The 21,267-nt window shown below is 40.9% G+C and overlaps 1 protein-coding gene across 1 annotated transcript in view; it reads left to right on the top strand.

Annotated features, from left to right (window-relative positions):
- Window positions 1-21,267, top strand: part of LOC104083075 (disintegrin and metalloproteinase domain-containing protein 12-like) — a gene marked incomplete at its 3' end in the record, with an annotated part of 135,807 nt that overhangs the window by 92,185 nt on the left and 22,355 nt on the right. Inside the window, exons 5-9 of the mRNA XM_009586439.1 lie at window positions 10,942-11,125; window positions 15,408-15,473; window positions 16,338-16,409; window positions 18,099-18,268; window positions 19,480-19,564. Coding sequence (XP_009584734.1) covers window positions 10,942-11,125; window positions 15,408-15,473; window positions 16,338-16,409; window positions 18,099-18,268; window positions 19,480-19,564 — 577 coding nt within the window. The remainder of the gene's footprint in view (window positions 1-10,941; window positions 11,126-15,407; window positions 15,474-16,337; window positions 16,410-18,098; window positions 18,269-19,479; window positions 19,565-21,267) is intronic.

The following is a 21,267-nucleotide window of genomic DNA, read 5'->3' as shown; positions in this document are numbered from 1 at the left end:
CTGGTATTTACTCACAGAGCTGTTCCAAATCACAGTAATTAACTGTAAATTGGCTCTAGTGTTCTCCCTGGAAAACCCAGTTTTCCTGTCAGATTTCCAGCTGTCTCAACCTTTTCTGGGTTTGTTTAATTTATCTACAAACAGCATGAGTAGCTGGAGTCTTTTTCCCTTGATTTTGCATTTTGTGCAATAGTGGTATTATCAAGGCTTTTATAACAGAGCTCTGGGACAGACAGCAGCAGAGAGAGCAAACAGTTTGTTACCAGGACCCCTCTCCCTGTCGGAGGGACCCGTTTGCTGTAATGGATGGGATTCCTGTGGTTTATTCCCACACGGAGAGGGGTTTCATGGGTGCTTTGGTATGTACCTGGCATCTTCCACAAATTTACTCTAATTAACCCCTTGCATGGACCATGGCAGACTGTATTCACCAGCCATCCTCGCAGTCTGTAAAAATATCATGCAGTGCTCTCGGTATTTTAGTTAAAGGGATTGCATTGCTGCAAGGTCCACAAGGAGAATTTGCATCATGTGGGACAGGGTCTGCGCTGATGTCTTGTTCCAGAGTTACCTAAGAAATGAAGAACTCTCAAGAGAAATTACTCTTCTCCACATTAAAAGCATTTTCTTTCTCTTCTAATGTGCTCTTTTTACAATTGTTGAGCCCACAGAGTTGTTTCCCAGTTTTAGGTAGTCAGGTATGGCAAGGCAACATATGCTAGCAGTGGCATTTTTCTCTCATTGGCACTATTGCAGATAAATCCCCAGAGTGCGAGCTGACAGCGTTAGGCTCCTTCCCCATAGGAGAATTGTAGCAGCATCTTTTTCATTACAAGTTTTCATAAGTTTCCCTGCCAACGCATGTTTTGCTCTAGCGGGAGAACAACTGAGGACATATCTCAGTATCCATGCCCATTTAGCTGCTGCATTCGCTGCTGAGGTTGGCTAAGAGAGTGTCCATGAATGATAACAGTTTGTGATAAGGGTGCTTGTTGACTTACTCCACCAAACTCATTTCACAGCCTGATAGCCAATAGTAATAACTTCCAGTCATTACCTGTGCTTGATCTGAGCCAGCGATGTCTGTTTGAAAGGTTTCATAATGCACTGTCAGCTCCTTGAACCACCCAGGCCCTCTCATTAAAACTGGTTAGGTGGTGTGAAATCCCAAGTAGCTGCACTGAGGTCCTGAGAGCACCAAGCATCTTCCAGAATCAAGCCCACAGGTCACCTCTACCACCAAAACATTATTGTGGCAATGCGTTCCTTGAGAATTTGGGTGAAAAGATTTAGCTGGAGATGTCCCTGCTCATTGCAGGGGGGTTGGATGAGATGACCTTCAAAGGTCCCTTGCAACCCAAACCATTCTGTGATTCTATGGTTTGCACGTGATCCAGTCTGAAATAATATGAGGAGAAATAGGACAGTTCAAAACTACTTCATGGCTTGCTTTGCTGGCAACTTCAGTGGTATTACAGCTTGAGAGAAGAGTTATGGATAGGATAGGATAGGATGGCATGCTGTACTTGTCCACCATCTTGCTGGAGTAGGGATTCTTGTTTTTCCATGGCATGATAAAGACTGCAAGCTGCAGGGGTAAAGACGTAAGACATCGTGTGGCCATGGAGTCCCGGGTGAGGACAATCCCTGGGGCAGCCGTTTCGCCTGCAGCCACCGGTGGAAGGAAAGACTGGTCTCGTTCTCAGTCTGTTCCTGGCTTTGTGACAGTTTCTAAGTGAATTGGACAAATCTCTCTGTCTCAGTTTCTCCATCTGTGAAATTCATTTAATGATTCTTACCTACCCCACACAGCTATTGCATGGGGCTAAAGTTTAAGTGCCTGAAAAATATCTAATGAAAGGAAGTGCAAGCTGTTAGCTCACTGAAATCTCAGAGCACGAATATCCTCCCACTCCTACTAGGCAGGCACCTTGGGCATTGTTCCAGGTGTGGATAGGTTGGGACTGTGTCTTTTCCGCCAGATTAGGAGAGTTCATTAAAAGACATAAAACTAGTTATAAAGAATAGGTTCCGCATTTTAGCGTGCTCTGAAGCCTGAGTGCTCAGTGGTAGTCAAAGCAGCAAAAAGGATCATAGGAATTACTGAGACAGAAATAGAGGATAAAACAAAACCCCTCATTACCACTTTATAAATCCATAGTGCACTCACGTCTTGAATTCTGCATGCAGTTCTTGTTTTCCCCTCCCCATCCCCATCTCAGAAAAGGAAGCATTATATCCAGAAAAGGTGCAGAGAAGGGCAAAAATTATGATCAAAGGTATGGAACAGCTTTTATCCAAGGACAGAAAATAGACTAGGATTTGTCACTTTTGAAAGGAGATGACGGAGAAAAGGGGTATGATGAAACGAGGTAGAATGTCATGCTGAAGAGGGGACAATTGCTGAATATTTTTCGTAACCCCAAAATTAGGAGACATCAAATGAAACTTTAGAGCAGAGGAAGGTACTTTTTTGTTCACCGTATAATGAAGCTGTGGAGCTCACTGTCACAGGTGGTGTCAATGTGAAAAACGTCAGTAGATTCAAAAAAGGATGAGGCAATTTGGGGAGGGGAGCTGGGGGAGCCTCTCCAGGGCTGTCAAACCCAAAGGTGTCCCTGACACTAATGCTGTCAGAGCTGGGGGTACCAACTGGAGTGTGTTGGTTATGTTCTTATACCTTACCCCTAAGTATCTGCTGTTGGCCAGGGCCAGAGATGAGGTGCTGGGCTGCAGCAATCTTGCTCGGACTGAACACAACCATCAAGTTTTTACTTTGAGTGCAGCCACATGGTTGAGCATTTGAGATGTGTTATTAGCTTGTAAATATGACATGATTAGTCTATGATGAGCTACAGGAAGAATAAAGTGTGAGATCTGCCAACTAAGACAGGTTTGACAAGTGCACGTTTTTCAGGCAGGTAGAGGGGGTGAGATATAAAGACAAGTGAGAAGTAGACTCGGCTCTCTTATACACGGACGCTCACGTATTCCAGCTATGTTACATCCTCTCAGACATAACATTCGAGTGCCTCACTTCACATAGGATTACAATGGCATAAATAGTTGGATTGACACTGATAGCTGCCTAAAATGCAGGTTAGAGGAGAATGTAATCATGCCATAATCTGTATCCTGCTGGCTCCTCCGGAGGAGGAAGAGCTGAATGGCAGAGAGGAGACGGTAAATGCTGAATGCACGAAATGGGAACAATGGGTAATCAGGATTTCCGGCACTTCCGTCTGGATAAGAAAGCCAATTAGATTGTCAAAGTTTGTGGGAAGGTGGAGGTACGACAAAGTCAAGTAATTTCCTTCCTGTCCTCAGGAAATACCCTTCTGTTTATCTAGCTCGGAGGCTCTTCAAGTTTTTAGCAAATAATTTTGGCCTGGAGCCACCACACACATCTTCTGTGACAAATTTGTATAGAGTTGAATGATTTTTTCCCCTATTACTTTCTCTGCAAGTGCAGAACCTAGAAAATACACACAAAAATGCATCCTGAAGAAGGGCACAATCTCCATGGTCCGGGGGCTGGCAGAGGATGCTGGCACGGGGACGTGCTACAGAGGCATCCGCAGTGACCTCTCTGGTGGGGAGAGCTTGAGAGGTCCTCTCAGAAATGCCTCGGTAGTTTGAGGATACAAATCTCACAGGAAGCCTTTTCTTTCCGAAATACCAAAATGCTCTTGAAAACCCTAAGAATTCCTCCGAGTTAACCAATTGCTAGGTAATAAGCCTTTTCACACGTACAAAAAGTATTCAGTCATTGTCCAACCTCATCAGCGACTGAAAGATGCTGTGTCCACAGTGACACTGATGGGGATAAGGCCCCAGAACTGAACAGATAGTCATTTTTAATGGGATTACATAGTTATGCTGCCCGAGGCCGCCAATACTAGAGCCATCCATTTTTCAAATGGTCTGGCTGAACTCACTGCATCCCAGACACAGTCAGCTGAAGAGGGGATTTAAATATGACACTCCAGACATCAACTATTTAAAAAAGGAATGGAAGTAGGTAACCAGTGAGAAAAAAATTTAAATTCCTCACGACTCCTCAAGCATGATTTCCCCACAGAAGGGGAGATTTCATCCAAAAAAGAAGTTAGGAGAAAATCCCAGTTGAGAAAAGCACCAGTTTGGATGTGTGCTTTTTCTCCATGCTTTCTGAAGAGCTTTTAGTTCGTGTAAACATCTTGTGTGGTTTGTAAGTTATCTGACCGTGAAACTAGTGGAGGTTTTTGAGCTTAACGTTAGAAAGCATTCAGCTTCTGGGGTTTCATAGCGTCTGTATTCTGGCTCTTCAAGTGGTAAACAGCTCCTGGATCACGATCGCCTCTGTGATCTGAGATGAACATTATGTCCATTCATTGACAATTGTGTGCACGCTGTCCCCAGGTGCACAGTAATCCCCCAAGCATCACTGCTGCTGCTGGGGCAAGCACGGAGATGGTCTGTAGCCGGCTGTTTAGCCTGCCCCTTCTCCGTCAAGTCTGTGTCTGACGGCACTTAATTAAAAAAAAAAAACCAACAAAACTAAAACTAAAAATATTTTTATACATTTTGTGACTTGAAAAAGCATCCTATGAGCCTTAATGTGATGTTCAAGTTTGAATCAAGCCTTCTTTTATTGTTACGCTGTTTGCTGCACAGTGCTGTAAAATGTGCTCACTAAGCTGGCACTGACGCCAACGTCTCTCTCCGTCTTCATTTTTCTCTGCTTTCCTTGGTCTGTCTTGTCACCCTCCCAGTTAAACTCACATGTGACACTTTCTCTGATAACACAATTACTGTTTCTTGCAGCCCAAATGCTGGACATGAAATTGCATTATCGCTTTCAATTCAAGTAACTCCCTGCTTAAATTCCAGGCATCAAAGCTGCAGACCAATATGCATTCACTCTGGACAAATCTGTCTTGCACTGAGAAAGGATTAAGTGCGTGCTACAGCAGTCTCTGGGTAGGACTACATTTTAGACACTGTGCTATAGAATATATTTTCAGGTTAATGAAAGGCATTGGCTGGAATAAAATGTATTTGACTAATGATGTGTCTGTGTGAGAACACCTCTACCGCTCCTGCAGTGTGTAAAACCAATAATGCTGCTGCTTTAACCTCCCTTTGAGATGTTGCCCTTTGTTGATTTGGGTCAGACTTGTTATTTTAATGGAATCCTGATGGGCAGGATAGTAGGATAGCAGTATTACTTGGGTCTTGTGTGATGCTCTTCATCAACAGATAATTATTGTGTGTGGTTACTAAAATTTACCCCATTTTAAAGGTGGGGAACTGATGCAGAAAGAGGTGAATTGCCTGTCCAAGGCTGCCCAGGGGCAGTGGTTGAGACAGGAGTACTTCTGATTCTGGAGTCCAGTCCCATTCTCTGTATTTCCCAGTCCTTTAAAATTAAAGAATGACCAAAACATTTGGAAAATATCTAAAGAACACTTAGCCCATTAGAAAAACAGTCCACAGATCATCTTGTTAATTTATCCCAGTACTATTAATCTGCAACTAATTAAAAGAGACTAAAAGTGAAGTTTTCGTTCACTACTTCATTTTTCTTCCTCTTTTGTTTGTTTGCCCGCTTACTTGCCTGGGAATTTGTCGTACAAAGTAGAATTGATAAGAAAAATAAATACAAATGCCCTATCTCTTTACGGATCACCGTCTGATATCATGCATGTCAAAAAACACTGCAGTGAGTAACTGCTGTACCTCCATCACGAGCATCATGAGAACACTCCAGGGCCACAAGGTTCTAGTTCTGTAATCTATTCACCTAAAACTCTCATTGAAATCGGTGGTACAGCTGTGGGATTGGTCCCTTTACTTTTGAAGCTGTAGCATTAATTATGAAATGAAGGTCCTGTGGGACCTTAGGCGGCACATGAGTACTGCACAGTCTTTCTGAGTCTGTGGGCAGAGACAGACTTAATGTGAATATGTGGTGAGTAAGCATGACAGCCCTCTATAGGCTAATTAATTTCTTACAAACTGAAAACATCTACATTCCTCTTCCAGTGGTAATAGAGCTTTTTATTATTATTGTTTAGAAATGAGTATAACTTTGAGCTTCATTAAAACCAAATGTTTAATTGCATTCATGGATATCAGATTTATTGATTTACTTAACGTTCCCTGTATAGTACAGCAGAATAATATATAACAGTTTCATATAATGCTGTCCTAGCCAAGTTTTACTTCAGCATCACAATTTCTCAGACAAGTATGTGTTGATGGTTTATGTTGGCAGGGCTTTTGCTTCTGCTGACAAGTTGGAAAAGAAAAATCCCATTTATATTTTGAGATTTCCTAAAGCCTGTTGATTTATGAAATACAACTGGCCTTGCATTAGATTTTGTTTTGGTTTTTCTTTTTAAGAGAAAAAAGTATTACATTTGACTTTATCAACAATTTAAATAGTGGAATTATTCCATCAAATTGCATTTCCCTAATTGAGAGATTTCTGGCAAGTTAAACAGCAATTAATAACAAATTAATTCTTTAAATTATATTTTAATTTCTTTTTCTTTGAGATGGAGAGAGTTCTCCCATCATAGGCCATCTCATATACACATTCCCCGTGTGTCCGTGTGGCATATAATGGTGCACAGTAGGCAAATACCAATGAGTCGTTCATGTTTAGAGCTGATTAGCAGCAATGTGGATGTGGTTTGTTTGGTGCTGACCACCAGACATGAGCAGGATTCAAACCCTGTTGAGAGGTAGAGCAAAATATTAGCTCAGGCTCAAGACCACACTGAAGCTGCTTCCAGTTGGCTTGGAGCCAGTGAACTGATGTCTGGACATGCTGTATGGTATAGATTTTTTTTTTTTTTCCCCCTCTCTCTCTGCTACCAGTGATGAAAAGGACAGCCCGATAGTTTTAGGCAGGGGTTGAATTGTCTCTTGTCTTTCCTGCCCAGCCCATTTGCAAGATCTTTCTGACTTCCCAGCATCAGTATGGTTTTGGACGGGGGAAAACACAGATGCCGTGAATTACATACCTGGAGACCAAAAAATGTATACTTTATATTGCCTTTTTCTCAAATATTTATAAGCTTGGGAATGCTGGTAGTCTTTTGCCTGGTGGAGGTAATGGTAGAAATCCCACAGATTTCGGTAGAAGTTGGTCTTAAAGAATAGCCACTTCTCGAGTACTCGCAGAGTTGCTGAAATCCCTTTGAGGTTCCTTGTCTAATTTTTGGTTGGGGACCTGTAGTTTAATATACTGTCTATTTGCCACATTGGAAAATATTATATTATTTAGCATTAATGCCTCCTGAAAAATGGAAAATCTGCACTGTCTTGGTCTTTGGAGAACATAGGCTGACTCAGGAGTGTGGGAGCACCATGTTCAAGAGGAAGACACAGAAATGGTGTAGGAGTAACAGAGGCTTTTTTGAAACACCTGACAAAAGTGGAAGGAAAAAAAGTAATTTTGGATTTATTTTATTTCAGATTTTTAGTACTGAATGACTGGTAGGTATTGTACATCTAATCCTGCCACACCAAAAAAGAAAGAAACCGTAGCTTTTGACTAGTTACATTTTTAAGGTGCTGTGCTTGGCACTGGTCAATGGGGGAAAAATGCAATTGTAGAATAAGAAAATTAGTCAAAACCAGAGAGCTGGCCAAGATAATTCATATTTGATATTCATTATCTTATTACAGATGGTCACAAGCCAGGTGCTGATATCCTGTGGGCAGCACTCAAAGGAGAAGTGTGCATTAAATGAAAAGTATATTTTCATTTATGCCGAATCTGCAGATTTTTTTTTACCATTGCTTCATATGCAAAGGTGGAACTGTTCTTAAAGGCTCATTCTGTCACTTGGGATGGGAGTCTCGGTGGCAAGTTGAATAGGCTGCCCTGGCTCTGGTGTGCTCAGTAGAAAACAAAATTAATCACTCTTGTATCTGTTCATTTGTCCATATCCTCTGCAGCTAAAGAAAATGAGAAATGGTTATTTAGTTATTTTAGACAGTAGCTGGGTTTACAAGGAGTGCATTGGAAACCTGGCATTGATGTGGCATGTTTTGGCTATGAACTCTTGACGCCGAGATGCTGGCTTTAAAAAAAAAGAGAAAAAAAACAAAACAAAAACAAAAAAGAAAGCTTTACCCAGTAAAAGGATACTACTAAGTCTCTCCCTTTCTAGTGTAAATAATTAAAGAAAATTACTTAAGTCTGTATTTTTTAAGTTAATGTTCTAAGCAGGATAAAGTTTAACATTAAAAATAAAACCCTTCATGATTTTATGTTGGTTTTGAGTTGTCAGTAAAGGAAGATGGTCAGGCTGGCCCATTTCGAACAGTGACTAATGGACTTCTGCCTCCCTTCCTGGTTCCAGCTGCCTCCAAAATTAAATTATTACTTGCACAAGGGAAAGACAACAATCCTTATTTGATTGTGCTGATTACAGAGTTGCTGATTATCGGAGTAAAGGGAATATGTTGTCCTAGTTTCCTAAATTCTTCAAGGAATAAGGCAGATCTGAAAATAATTTAGAACTGTAGGGTGTAAGGTTACTCAAATCAGGGGGTGACCTGCTCGGAGGTGTCTCATATGTCATGCACGCTATAGTGTATCCTGGCTGGAGCTACACGGGTTGCTGTGATAAATCAGTCCTGCTTTTCCAACTGTGATCCATCATACACAGCATGCCTGGGCGATGGGTAAATAATATATCTTACCTGATTTGCCAAGGGTACTAAGGAAGCTGCAAACGAATTATCAGACCCTGATTCTTGGTTCAGACCAGTAAAGCAGACTCCTGCAAATGCCGTTGCACAGCCTTTAATATCCTAGGTTCCCAGTCTTTTTCTCTTGGACTTCTAGGTGTTCTAGTTAACAGTAAAATGGTCATCTGTTGGTTGGCTGAACTGAGGCTGATGATGTTTTGTAGCAAAACTGTGCAGTCGGCTTGGAATGAAAATTTCAGTTAACTGGTTAGGAGGCCAAAGACTGAGTTTCTTCATCATATCTTGCTAAGAATAGAATAGCTAGGGCAGCTTTTCCATGATAATTTTACTTTTTATTTTTAAACCAGTCATTAACCTGCTTCTGGGTCCTTCCTCTTTTTCCTTTTTTTCTTTTTTTCTTTTTTTAGCTTTCTGCAGAAGAATTGTATAGAGATACGTATTGGTCTCACAATGGTTGTAGTATCTTACCTTTGTTGCAGTACAGACAGAAATAAAAAGAGCAGACACTTTCTATACACCAAAGAGACACACTAATAAAATACAGCCAGCTTTGGGCTGAAAATGATTGCTGTTTAATTGCATATGTAGACAGTATAGAGCAGTTTAGAGGAGGAATTGAAGAAGAATACCTTGGCCAATTAAAAATTTCATGGAATTCCAGGTAGGTAGATTGTAATTATTGCTGCTGAACTTTGCCAGTGCTTAGGGATTAATGCCTTCATAATTTAAAGACAGGGAGGAAATTAGTAATGCAGTGCACTCTTCAGTGTAGAGTCTAATTGATGAATGCTTACAACAGCCCATAAGCAAATGCTTATCCCTAGTTTAGGAAAGAGAAATGGGTTTTAAAGGGTGCCTTTCTCGGTCACTCAGTTACCCAACAAAACCTGATGTCCAGCTCGATGTAGGAATTATCTAGGACCCTCCTGTGTGGTTGGCAGTGTGTGCTCAGGATGCCAGATAGACACTTGCAAGTTAGGCACAGAATATTAAATTCCTTTCTCTTACAGTATTTTCTACCTGAGCCCTGTCTGTAAACCTGCTTCACGCCTTCTTATGCTGTGCCAGTCCTGATGTACAATAGAGCAGTCGTCCTACTCTGTGGTCCTACAGTTGCAGTTATAATAACTAATTCCAACGGTATTGTTGGAGATCGTCCTACTTTATGCCATATAGTACCAGAAATCCTATTCCAGCATGCGCAGACCATGGACACCCATACCACACTGCCTGTTTTTCCTGTGCTGAGCTGAAAGAGCAGCCTTATGCCAGCAGCTTCCTCAGCAAGAGGAACTGGAGAGATATTCAACCTTTTGTCAACTTCGTTTGATGTAGCAGCTGGGCATAATTGGGCAGGACCCGGCACAAGAACCCAGGCATGGCTTTTATTTGGTGAGTTGTCTGGTGTATACAGGGAGAGCGGGTTTTGGTGAGGAGGCAGCACATCAAGCCCAGAATTGGTTACGTTTCCTAGGTTCTTCCACATGTTTCTTGGAGCAAGGTGTTGTATCTCTTCCTAAACCCTTCTTTCCTCTTTGCGTACTGTAGCTTAAAGTAGTGCAACAAGAGTGCTTTCATTGACAGAAAATCTTTGAGATCCTCAGAGAGTAGATGGTATTGCTGTAAAAATAATTATTTTGGGTAGGAAAATGAGTTAAACAGGAATCCACTGGTTACTATATCTGAGCTTCATTCTGCTGCCCCACTGTGCAATATTTAATAATCCATTTTGATACTGCAATGCCTTTTTCATCTGGCAGAATTGATGCTTGCATCAGCATTTGGTTTAAAAGGTATAATGCACAGTGCAGATCATAATAAATTCTTTCACTCTGTACCTTTTCTTACAAAAGCATTTCACCACACTTTTGTTCATTACTGTTTGCCATGGGTCCTCAGAAGCACTCACATCGTGACTCCACTCCACAAAGGCAATGCATCACTGGGAGAATGGAAAACACATGAAACACAAATATAATTTTGCTGTACGGTACAGCACTTCAGAAGAGGAAAATTTTCTTTGAGCCATTGCTTCTTTTAAAATATAGTGTGCTGCAATGACAAATATACAGCTTTGATGCTTCCTGCTCCACTCGACCATGACACTGTAAATCAGTGTTTTGCTTTTTCATACTCCGTCATTATTAAAATCTGTTGTAACTTTGTTGTAGACAAATGTACGTTAGCTCTTCAAAACCATGCATCTTACTCTATTCTCTTCTGTAACAGGGGAATTATTGTATTTGAAAACACAAGCTATATTCTGGAGCCATTAGAAGGTGCTACAAGTGAACACAAGATCTACCGAGCAGAGAATTTGAAAATAACCCCAGGATCTTGTGGCCACCAGCTGGACATCTCTGCCATGAGAGCTGATGACCATGACACATCACACCATTCTCAAGCTGGCAGGGTAGGTGGATGAAGCACTTTTATGTTTCTGGTTTGCTGAGTACATCTCTGGTAGCATTTCCATATTAACTGCCTGCCATAACTCTTTGTTACAGAGTCCCTACTGAGCAAAACACTAAACAATATAGTCAACTTCTATTGACGTCATGTGCTTAAGTGCATGCTTAAAATTAAGCATATACTTACATGATTTGCTAAAGCTTTGTTACTTTTTCTTGATCCTGCATGCATAACTTGCTTTTTACTTTCTTTTTGGTAATGAGATGGCACAAAAAGGTTTATGGTTTCATATTATGGTGATCTATTTTGGTTCATGTATCATTATAGCCAGAATTTAAGGCCCCTGTAAGAATACTGAGCAATGTCTGCAAAAGTTCTTGCCCACCCAGGATGGAAGAGAACATGATAGCTGTGATGCTTTGCTAATACTAGGATTTGAACCTTTACCTTCTAGTAGGAAAGTATCTTCTGCAGACAAAACAAATTCTCACCGTATTATTTTACAGATGTATTATTGTAGTTGTTTTTATGTAGGAAGAAATGCACTTAATGTCAAATGCATCTAGCTGATGGAAACTGTAGAAAATTAAATGAGCTGAAAATCAGGAAGAGGAAATACTGTAATAAGTTCATCTGCATATTGGATGAGGATTGTGGAAAAGACTGGTTTAGGTGTTCAGAAATTATACAACGATACAAACCTGCCCTCAGCGTTTATTAAATGTCACATATTGGGATTTATACTTGCATGTACTACTAAACCTTTGGATCAGGTTAATTGTTAAGGAAAGCAACCTAAATGGCATCCCTAGATATTATTTATGTAGTGGAATTAAGTTATTTTACATTTTAGGAATATTAAATATTATGATTAACGCATTAGCCTTTACATATGCCATTTTATGGGCTAAGCATATTTCTAAAAACGTCTGTAGGTTGAAAGCATTGGAAAAGTACTTTTTGCAACTTTATTAAGGTTTCCCCAAAATCTTTGTGACTTTTGACTGAATTTCACTGAAGTAATCAATGTAACACTAGGAAACTGAAATAAAATGTGTGCATACAACTAACTGATACAATCAAAGCAATTTTACTATTACCCTCGTGGTTCTCACATTTTGTTCAGTGGATATAATTATAAAACCTGTCGACAGTCCCGTCATATGGATAGGTACAATATATATAATGAGTATGTTGGATACACTTCTAACTTATGAATTTTGAAAGTTGTCAGATGTAATGTGTGGAGCAAGTTTTCACATTTCAGTGTTGTCATCAGCTAAGTAGACTGTCAGGACATATTGAATAAAGATGACCTGCAAAGTATGGAGACATAACGCTGCTCCAAATTACAGTGGGTGACAGAAGTAAGCAGAAATGTAGTCGCAGGTTCAGGGCATAATGAAAATTTTTGGTTTCTTGACAGGCTTTGTGGGGAGCTTTTTATTTGTTTTTTTTTCCCCTGACCCTTCACTCAACTATCTACACTCAATTCTTATTGAGCAGAGCTGAAAAGTGAGATCAATATATCACAAAGTTAGACTAGCCTTTGGGTTAGATTTAAGTACAGATAAGTGATGGGACAAACAGTAGACTCGGCTTCCCAGATCCAAACGTGAGATTTAATAGAGCAAGTCAGGTAATGTAGCAGATGTGTGCAGACACGTTTTGCCCCATTGGAGCTGGGTCTCTATAAATACTGGGTCATTTCATAACTCAGTAGACCCTTAAATTGCAGCAGGGAGTGTGTTTTCCAGTTGAGCTCCGTTGAGATAGGATCCTACAGAAAGCGAGCCTGACGTGTAAGACAGCCCTTACAGTATGGCTTTTTCTCTGTAGCCACACAAAAAAAGCCATTTTGGTGGTGCTGGTGGACCACAGATCAGGGGCACGTGGATCACAGAGAAAGAGAGAGGCTACAACATTGCAGTGTGAATCCAAGCCATGCCAATTCCCAGGCAGGGGAGCATGAGGAAGGGCTATAACAGTTTTGTGGTAGGATCAGGTGTGGTAGAGGCAGAGGAGAAAGACAGTGGTCAGTGGAACAAAGCATATTGTCTCCCATCGTGTGTATCTATCATGGCTGTATTGTTGACTCTTCATTTTAATTCTGAAGGATTAACTCAGGCAATGGATTGTGCATTGATGCAGTTGGCTGCAGAACGCAAGCTGAAAGAAGTCATAATTAGGTATATTTTATAAATAAATATTGTATCTAAGGAATGCATATAGCCTTTGGGCAAATCACAGGAAAGGATTCGTTATGCAAGTCAGTCACCAGAGGCTTACATGATTATACCCTGCTAGCCAATTTCTCTCAGGCTAACTCTCTCCGGTCCAAACAGTTTTAGTCTTGGTAAAAAGTAAATGGTTTAAACTCACTGATGTAACAGAGCTCTTCTTATATCTTTGTACCTGGATTTTCATGTCTCATCTTTTACTCTTCATTTGGAAGAAGACTAGAGGCACCTTGGGGGTACATCTCTGATCAGGACCGCATAATAAATTTCAGGTTTATGTTAGACTTTTAGTGTCTGAGAGATCAATTCCATCAATAAAACAACACCCACATGGTCATTTGCCTCATGTCTGTACATTTTGCAGGGAGGTAAATCGAGCTCTGCCAGAGCACTGTAGGTTCCGCTGAAGTCTACTGAGTCATGGCAGGCCCTTTGTATTGCATCTGCTGCTGTTCCAGGAACAGCAGGAGGGGACATGCTGACTCCTTGGTGTCCTGGTTCCCAGCCGGCATATCACCAGGCACTGCTGATGACCCGTGTAGCAGACAAGGCATGGGCATGTGCACCAAGTCTGTGCACGCACCATGACCCCATGGTGGTGACAGTTGCCTCCAGTAGAGCCCAAGAAGTTGACAGAGAACCCCAATACCAGGAGAAGTTGTAAGAATATCTACCTGAGCTCATTTGCCAGACCTCCTAATAAGTGTAATCTTGTGAAATGTTTGTATCATTGATGTTTAATTCATTAGTGATAGCTTTTACTGCTTTCTCAGTTCATAAATACTGTCCAAATGGAACTTAACTATTTTCCAGTTACTGTAGTTTCAAGGCAGTGTAACACTATTAAATATGAGTTTGAAAGTCAGAGTTACTGAAGATTACATCTGTCACTTTCCTCTAAATGCAACGCTTCTTGCAAAACATTCAAAATCATTAATCTGCAGATAACAAAGAGGAACACTTTGGTAATGTGAAGAAAACTGTGAAATTTGGCTGGAAGGTGATGTCCAGCACTGACTTAGCTTAGGGGATCACACAGTTTGCCTTGGAACAGTTTGCTTTGGAAAGCTTTAGTCATGTTTTATGTAATAGAGCATTAGTTCAAGACATCATGGTCATTAGTAGGTCATACATCTGCTTAAGCTCCTTAAGTTCTGGCACGAAGATCAGATATACTGCTGAGACCTCTTTTCCCTAACTGTCTTATTCCAGACAGAAGGGAAGAATTATAGAATAGATGCTCAGCTGCTGTAAATCACGGAACTTTTACAGGCATTAATAGGTCACTTAAATTTAGGGTAGCAGAGGAACTGTGCTATGATTAGTACTATTACAAAATCATTTCATTTTCTCCAGTGATCTTTTTGCAGCTAAGCATTATGATTCTTTTAGACCTGCATTTAGAACTGCAAGTAACGTGACCAGGTGTTTTATATGAATATACAGATACAAAATTAAATGTATGCCTTCCGTTTTTAGCGTATTCGTTTGCTTCCCCAGACACTGACAGTTCATTCCGGTTTTGTTCTTGTGTTTTTCTTCCTACATAATTTATCAGTTGACCACTTGATCTCTTCTCTGCTTCACTCAATATCCCCTTATCTCTCATTTTTCTTAGTAGCCAGTTTGTCTATTGTGTGATATGTTTGCTAGAAGTCATCTCATCATTTCTTTAAATGTGCCTTGGAAATAGCAAAGGTCTTTCTGCTAGAGATTATATTCTCCTGCGAGGAAAGATAACTCAAACATTTCAACTGCAGAAAGCTGAAAGGTTGAGAGAGACTTTGCACGACTTTCCTGCTTGCTGTGATAAAATCCTGGGGTTTTTTTGTGAGTACCACGTAGACTACTTCTGTTGTAGTAGATAAAAGGAAAACTTCCATGAGGAGAAGGAATACAATAAAAATTTGTGTGTAGTGAAATCTTTGGAAGTCTGAGGTGTTGTGTATCTCCTCTTGCAAGCACTTTGTTGGACTGAGGCAGAGCTGATTCCAAGGATCACTTATTACAAAAACAAAATACTATTTTCATCTTTTTTGGCAGTACAAGAGGGAGACTCTGAAGACCACGAAGTACGTGGAGCTTGTTATTGTGGCAGATAATCGTGAGGTAAGAAACTTAAAACTAAAACGTTATGGGAAGCATGGGTAGGGAACGAGAAGCTCAGTTCAGCTACCATGTAATGTGGGTCAGACAGTAATATGATGGTTTGTAAAAGTAAAGCTTCTTCCCTAATTAGGGCTAAGCAATGGAAGGCACTATTAAGACAGGACAACACTGCTAGTCTACTGTAAAATTTCTTGCAATAAGGAATTTGACTCTCAGATAACTGGGATATCTGGCAGTAATTGAAGAAGAGGCAAATACAAATTCACTGCCCAGGGTCTCCTTGAGCTAGTTACATCTTCATTGCAATTGACTCTGCCCTCGGCGGGACCGACGCTGTTTGGAAGACACAGTAGGATCCTGCGCTTGCTTTTGAAGCAGTACTTTACCATCACATTGCATGAAGCACGACTGCCTTCCTGATGGTTTGCAAAGAGAGCTTCAAAGCGAGTAACCAGGACTGGCTCTAGAAATGTTCCAGTCAGTTGAATGGCAGCCAAAGATCTAAATCTTGGGGTTTGTCTCCTTGAACACTGCTAGTTAGGGAATTACAATCACTCCGCTGCAAGAGCTGAAACTGCTAACAGAAGAGCCTTTTCTTTTTCACAAAACATCAGTCCCTGACGGATCCCTGTGTAAGACTTAGGGATTTAAAAATCTTTTCATGAGAACCAAAATCCTATCCCATAGCTTGTCCTTATTCTGAAGCAGACCGTTGTCCCATGAAGCCAACAGGAGCCTGCCGACGGCCTTTGGTTGCACTCTGTAATTCCCAAACATCACCAACAATGCTGGCAGAGTAAGGTGTCTGTTGCAGGGAAACTATGATATTTGTGCTGCTGGTACATTGATCCTTTACATTCCAAGTTTCAGAGACAAGGCAAGGATGTGGAAAAAATCAAGCAGAGGCTGATAGAAATCGCAAACTATGTTGATAAGGTAAGATCGTGAGCATTATTTCACCTTTTCCAAACTTACTATGTTTTTTCTACTAGTAAATTAAGAAAGGCACCACGCTCAGATCTGCACCTTTCTCAACCTTTGCCCCATCTCCACCTTTTCAAGGAACTAACCCTGCTGCTTTCCTAATACTCCAGTATTCCAGAGCAATGCTTCTCTCCAACCAGTAAAACAGAAAAAGTAAACGTAAACCTTTCCTATGCCCTTCAACATACTAAGCTGTGAGCTCTGCTCTGCTATATATGGGATGCATATATCTGTGGAAGGACTGTTCCTAAGGAAATGTGCAATTTAGCCCTAGGACTTTATTAACCTGGGAAAAGGGTGGGGATAATCCCATATGGAACAGCCCGTAGAAAAAGATTATTTTGAGGAGGAATTTGGAGAACAAAGTCCTTTGCAGCAGCAAGGGATGGTCCGATTGTAAGGCCATCAAAGGGCCTGTGAAGACACAGTCAATAAGACATATAGCCCAAGGAAGGTGCCAGAATTAGAAATATGCAGTGCTTAAGGAAGCAGAAGTTGATGGCTGAGTGAGAGCAATAAGAAAGAGACATACACTGGATTTTTTTGTATTTGAAGTAATTTCTTGACAATAAACAATAAACGCTAAGAGTCCTCTACAGTGTTTTTTGAACAAATTTTTTTTTGTTGTGCTGTATGGCCAGAAAAAATTAGGAGTCCAGTAGTGAAATTATAACTAAGGGAGTCTTAATTTAGCTGAGAACTTATCAAGTGATACTTCAAGGGCAATAACTCAAGGAGAAGCATTCTTGATTAAAAACAAGCTACTGGAGACACCTCCACCTCTTCCATAATTGTCTTGCTGACTTATTACTGGAGGACAGGTGTTTATATGTTACCTGCTCGATATTAATTTTGCATGTTACAATGTATTTATGTTTCATGATTAATTTATGCTTAGCAAATGCCAATGTTGTCCAAATGACTGTAATGCATATAAACAAGACAAAGATCTAGTATATGCTTTTCTGAGACTGTCAGCCAAATCTGGACTTGATCGATTCTTGAATCCTTCTTCACATTAGTCTCACATCAGAATTGTTATCTCTGCTCCATTGCTAATGCTGCTCTGGCTCCCCTCTTGTAGCATCTGTGGCATTTACCAGTGGGATAATAGTGTTTGTAGCCCACAGTACTAAAAATCACTTGTTTTTATCTGCTTTGAGCAAGACTTGATGACTCTGGCTAAATTTTCAGCTACTATTTTGAACCAAACTGTAGTACAGCACAGCTGCCTCTACCTCTTGAATTGCATTGGTGCTAGTGACAGAGGGCAGCCATGGAGAGAGTCATCTGCCATAGCAACACGTTTGTTCAGAAGTGAAGGACATGCGAAGGTAGTTGCAGCATTTCATCTTGAAGGAAGATACCAAACTTGGGTGGGACATAGAGAAGTAACATATCTCTGGATGTCTTTGAATGTCTTATGGGTATTTAGTCAGGTCAGAACTGTTTTCTGTAAGTCATGGAAATATTTTGTCTGAGTCAGTCCTGTCAGGTGTTCACTTTTGCCCTGGAGAAGAGACCATTTAAGCCTCTGCAAGAAAAGTTCAAACGCACATTGTACTTCTGTTGAAATATTCTAACCCAATGTGGGCTAAAATGGGTTTGGGAAACATGTTTCTATTTTTCTTTTCTCATCAGTTCTATAGGCCACTAAATATTCGAGTAGCCCTGGTTGGAGTGGAAGTATGGAATGACATGGATAAGTGCTCTATTTCTCAAGACCCTTTCACCAGCCTTCATGAGTTTCTGGACTGGAGAAAGCTGAAACTACTACCTCGTAAACCCCATGACAATGCACAGCTGATAAGGTAGACTTAACACTGTATTTAATATCAGCCGGGACTTCAGTGATTTGAGAATAGCTGTACTGAATTCTTCTCCAGTTGCTAAGCTGTTGGGAGGAACATCTGCGCTCCTGAGGGTTTGTCTTTCCCCTCTGCAAACATCAAACGTAAAAGCGTTTTGCAGAGCCCTTCAGCAGATACTTCAGATTAATTTCCTTCCACAGCTCTGCAATCACTCTGTTGCTTGTAGACCTTTCCTGGATACAACTCATGTAGAAGTCTAGATGTGTAATAAGCTGGTAAATACTTAGGGTATGAATTTACAAGTGGTTTAAGCTGGTCTCAGTCTAAATTGTTACTGAAAAAGGCAGTCCTGCCCTCACCCCGAAGGTAGAGCTAAGGGGGCACTGTGTGAAGCCTGTTGTTAGTAGAAAGACCTCAGTAAACTTTAAAATGCAGTCTGAATTGGACAATCCATTTGCATTTGTGACTTAAAAATTAAATCATACACATCTTTTACCCTGCTGCTGTTTCCTGAATTAAAGTAATTGAGCAAACATGTTCAAAGTAAAAGCACTCTTAAAAAAAAAAAAATATGAGTAAGAGGAACACCTCTTTCTTGAACCAGGTATCGTTTTGATCAATGAACCGATCTTTATACTGTACAGATAGACACACCTGACGTCTTAGTAATTAAAAGGAGTTCTTTATTCGTTACGTAGATATTCTTACATTATCTGTGTAAGAATAGAGTGAGCCCTTCCAAACTGTCCCTCATGAGATATTTGATTACTCTCTATGTATAATAATACTTTGTTTGGAACGATTACATTCTAGGCTGTGTATTGTAACAAGTAACATATAAGCTTCCCCCTGCGTTAAAATAACCCTTCTTTGAGCTAGAGATATTATTTTTATGTTTGTACTTCTATTCCCACCTTCAGTCAGGGAAAAAAGAAAGGAGAGAAAGGTCCTGTTACAGCAGTAAACCCAAAGGAGGGTGATCAAATGGATCTTTCTCGTAGCAGGGATGCTGTCATTGTCAGTTCGGCAAGTCGACATGACTAATCTGTGCTTTTCATTGTTTTAAACCTGCAAATGTCTGGAGCTGACACATTTGAAATGGGATCTTTGTTGGAGGTTGGCAGAAATACAAGACTGAAAATAATAGGGTGGTATCTTGGCACTGAATGGTGATTCTGTGATTCTTCTTCTCCACTCCCGCCCTCCTGCAGCGGGGTGTACTTCCAAGGGACTACCATTGGCATGGCGCCCATAATGAGCATGTGCACTGCAGAGCAGTCTGGAGGGGTCGTCATGGTAAGTGGTAAAAGCACGGGACTTGAAACTGGCCCAACTGGTGCAACACAGTCTCAGGTATTCTGTACCAGAACATCAGCCCCATTTGTCCCATTTTCAATCTCATTATCTATATCTACATGCACATTGCTTGTAAATTATAGTTTCCATAGTGGAAAAAAATCAAAATATTGCATTAAAATATAGCATGACCTCTTTGCAAGAATCCTCTACTCCTAATTTTCACTAAATCAGGTGCTGAGGTGCTGTGAAGGATGAGAACCAGAAGATGTATTTGTTATGCACTTGGGTATACTAGTGTTACAGGCAACAACAGTTTATCCTGAATCTTTTATTATATCGATTTTATTCTGTATTTACAGAGTTTCCTGTGTAAGGCCTTATATTCCATCTCTGCAGCACAGTGGTTTTATTACATTGCCAGACAACGAGAACAAACAATGGCAGCATTTATTCTACTTGAGCCTCTCTCAGAGATATATTACTGCTAACGCTGTTGTTAGATGCTAGACATGAATGAACATACCGGTAAACATCTTAGCCAATTTCTGGAAGTAGTTTTGGAATATTTTCTTTCAGAACTTTTTTTTTTAAAATTTTTAACTGTTTTGTGCAAAAGGCGGGGGGGAAGAAGTTTTGCATTAACTAAGCTTTGCAATAGAAGTACTTTAAATAAAATTAGACGTGGACTCCAGAGCTTGCAGGCCACTAGCAGGCTCAGCTGGTGACCTCAGAGCTCAACTCCAGAGCAAAAAGCCGGGAAGCCCTAAAAACCTCTTAGATATTCTCTGAGTTCAGCCTGCATGTGCTGAAGACCTTTGTGTTTCCTACAGCTTTGTCTCGACTTCCAGCACCTTAGGTGATTGTGGTGGTTCTCTCCAGCTCTGCTGGACACCTCAGCTGCAGATCCCTACATGAATGAGGTGGGAGCTCAGGAATGGACAATGCTGAGAGTTTGTATGGTCTCAAAGCTCCCGGTTCTTCAAAGCTTCATGGGGCTAACCTAGAGCCTGGGACACTTTTTGCTTCAAGACAATCCATGTTAGGGGGGTAATCCCAGAGATACAGCTCCTTGAAGCCCCTGTATCTCCTTTCTTAACTAGCGTGCAAGCTGAGGTTGTTCCACAATGCAGGGCTCCTTTGTGGTCTCTTGGACAAGTGGGCAAGAAGCCAAGCTGGGGTGATGCGTGCATTCGTGGAAGATGATGTATAGATGGTTCAGACTGGGAAAGACAATCCATGTTAGGGGGGTAATCCCAGAGATACAGCTCCTTGAAGCCCCTGTATCTCCTTTCTTAACTAGCGTGCAAGCTGAGGTTGTTCCACAATGCAGGGCTCCTTTGTGGTCTCTTGGACAAGTGGGCAAGAAGCCAAGCTGGGGTGATGCGTGCATTCGTGGAAGATGATGTATAGATGGTTCAGACTGGGAGGATTTACGAGGAGAGCGGAGAAGATGAGGTAGAGTGGGAAAGAACAATCAAATCACATAATTTGGAGAAAGTCATGTCAAAATTGTAGAAAAGACAAAGGCTTCAGTCTCTTGGTAGCTTTAGAAGCTGAGTCTCTAATTGGAGTTTGTTACAGCTTTTCACTGGGTGCCTGGGGGATAGGTACAAAAGGAAAAGTAGGAAAAGAGGAACAAAAAGCTGTAGGAGTCTCCCAGTGCACTTCCAAATCTTGGCAAAAGCATACATGAGGCAGAG

The sequence above is a fragment of the Fulmarus glacialis genome, unplaced genomic scaffold, assembly GCF_000690835.1.
Source record: "Fulmarus glacialis isolate BGI_N327 unplaced genomic scaffold, ASM69083v1 scaffold6901, whole genome shotgun sequence".
Taxonomy (NCBI): domain Eukaryota; kingdom Metazoa; phylum Chordata; class Aves; order Procellariiformes; family Procellariidae; genus Fulmarus; species Fulmarus glacialis.
The sequence above is the reverse complement of the archived record's forward strand: the minus strand, read 5'-3'. Positions and strand labels throughout refer to the sequence as shown.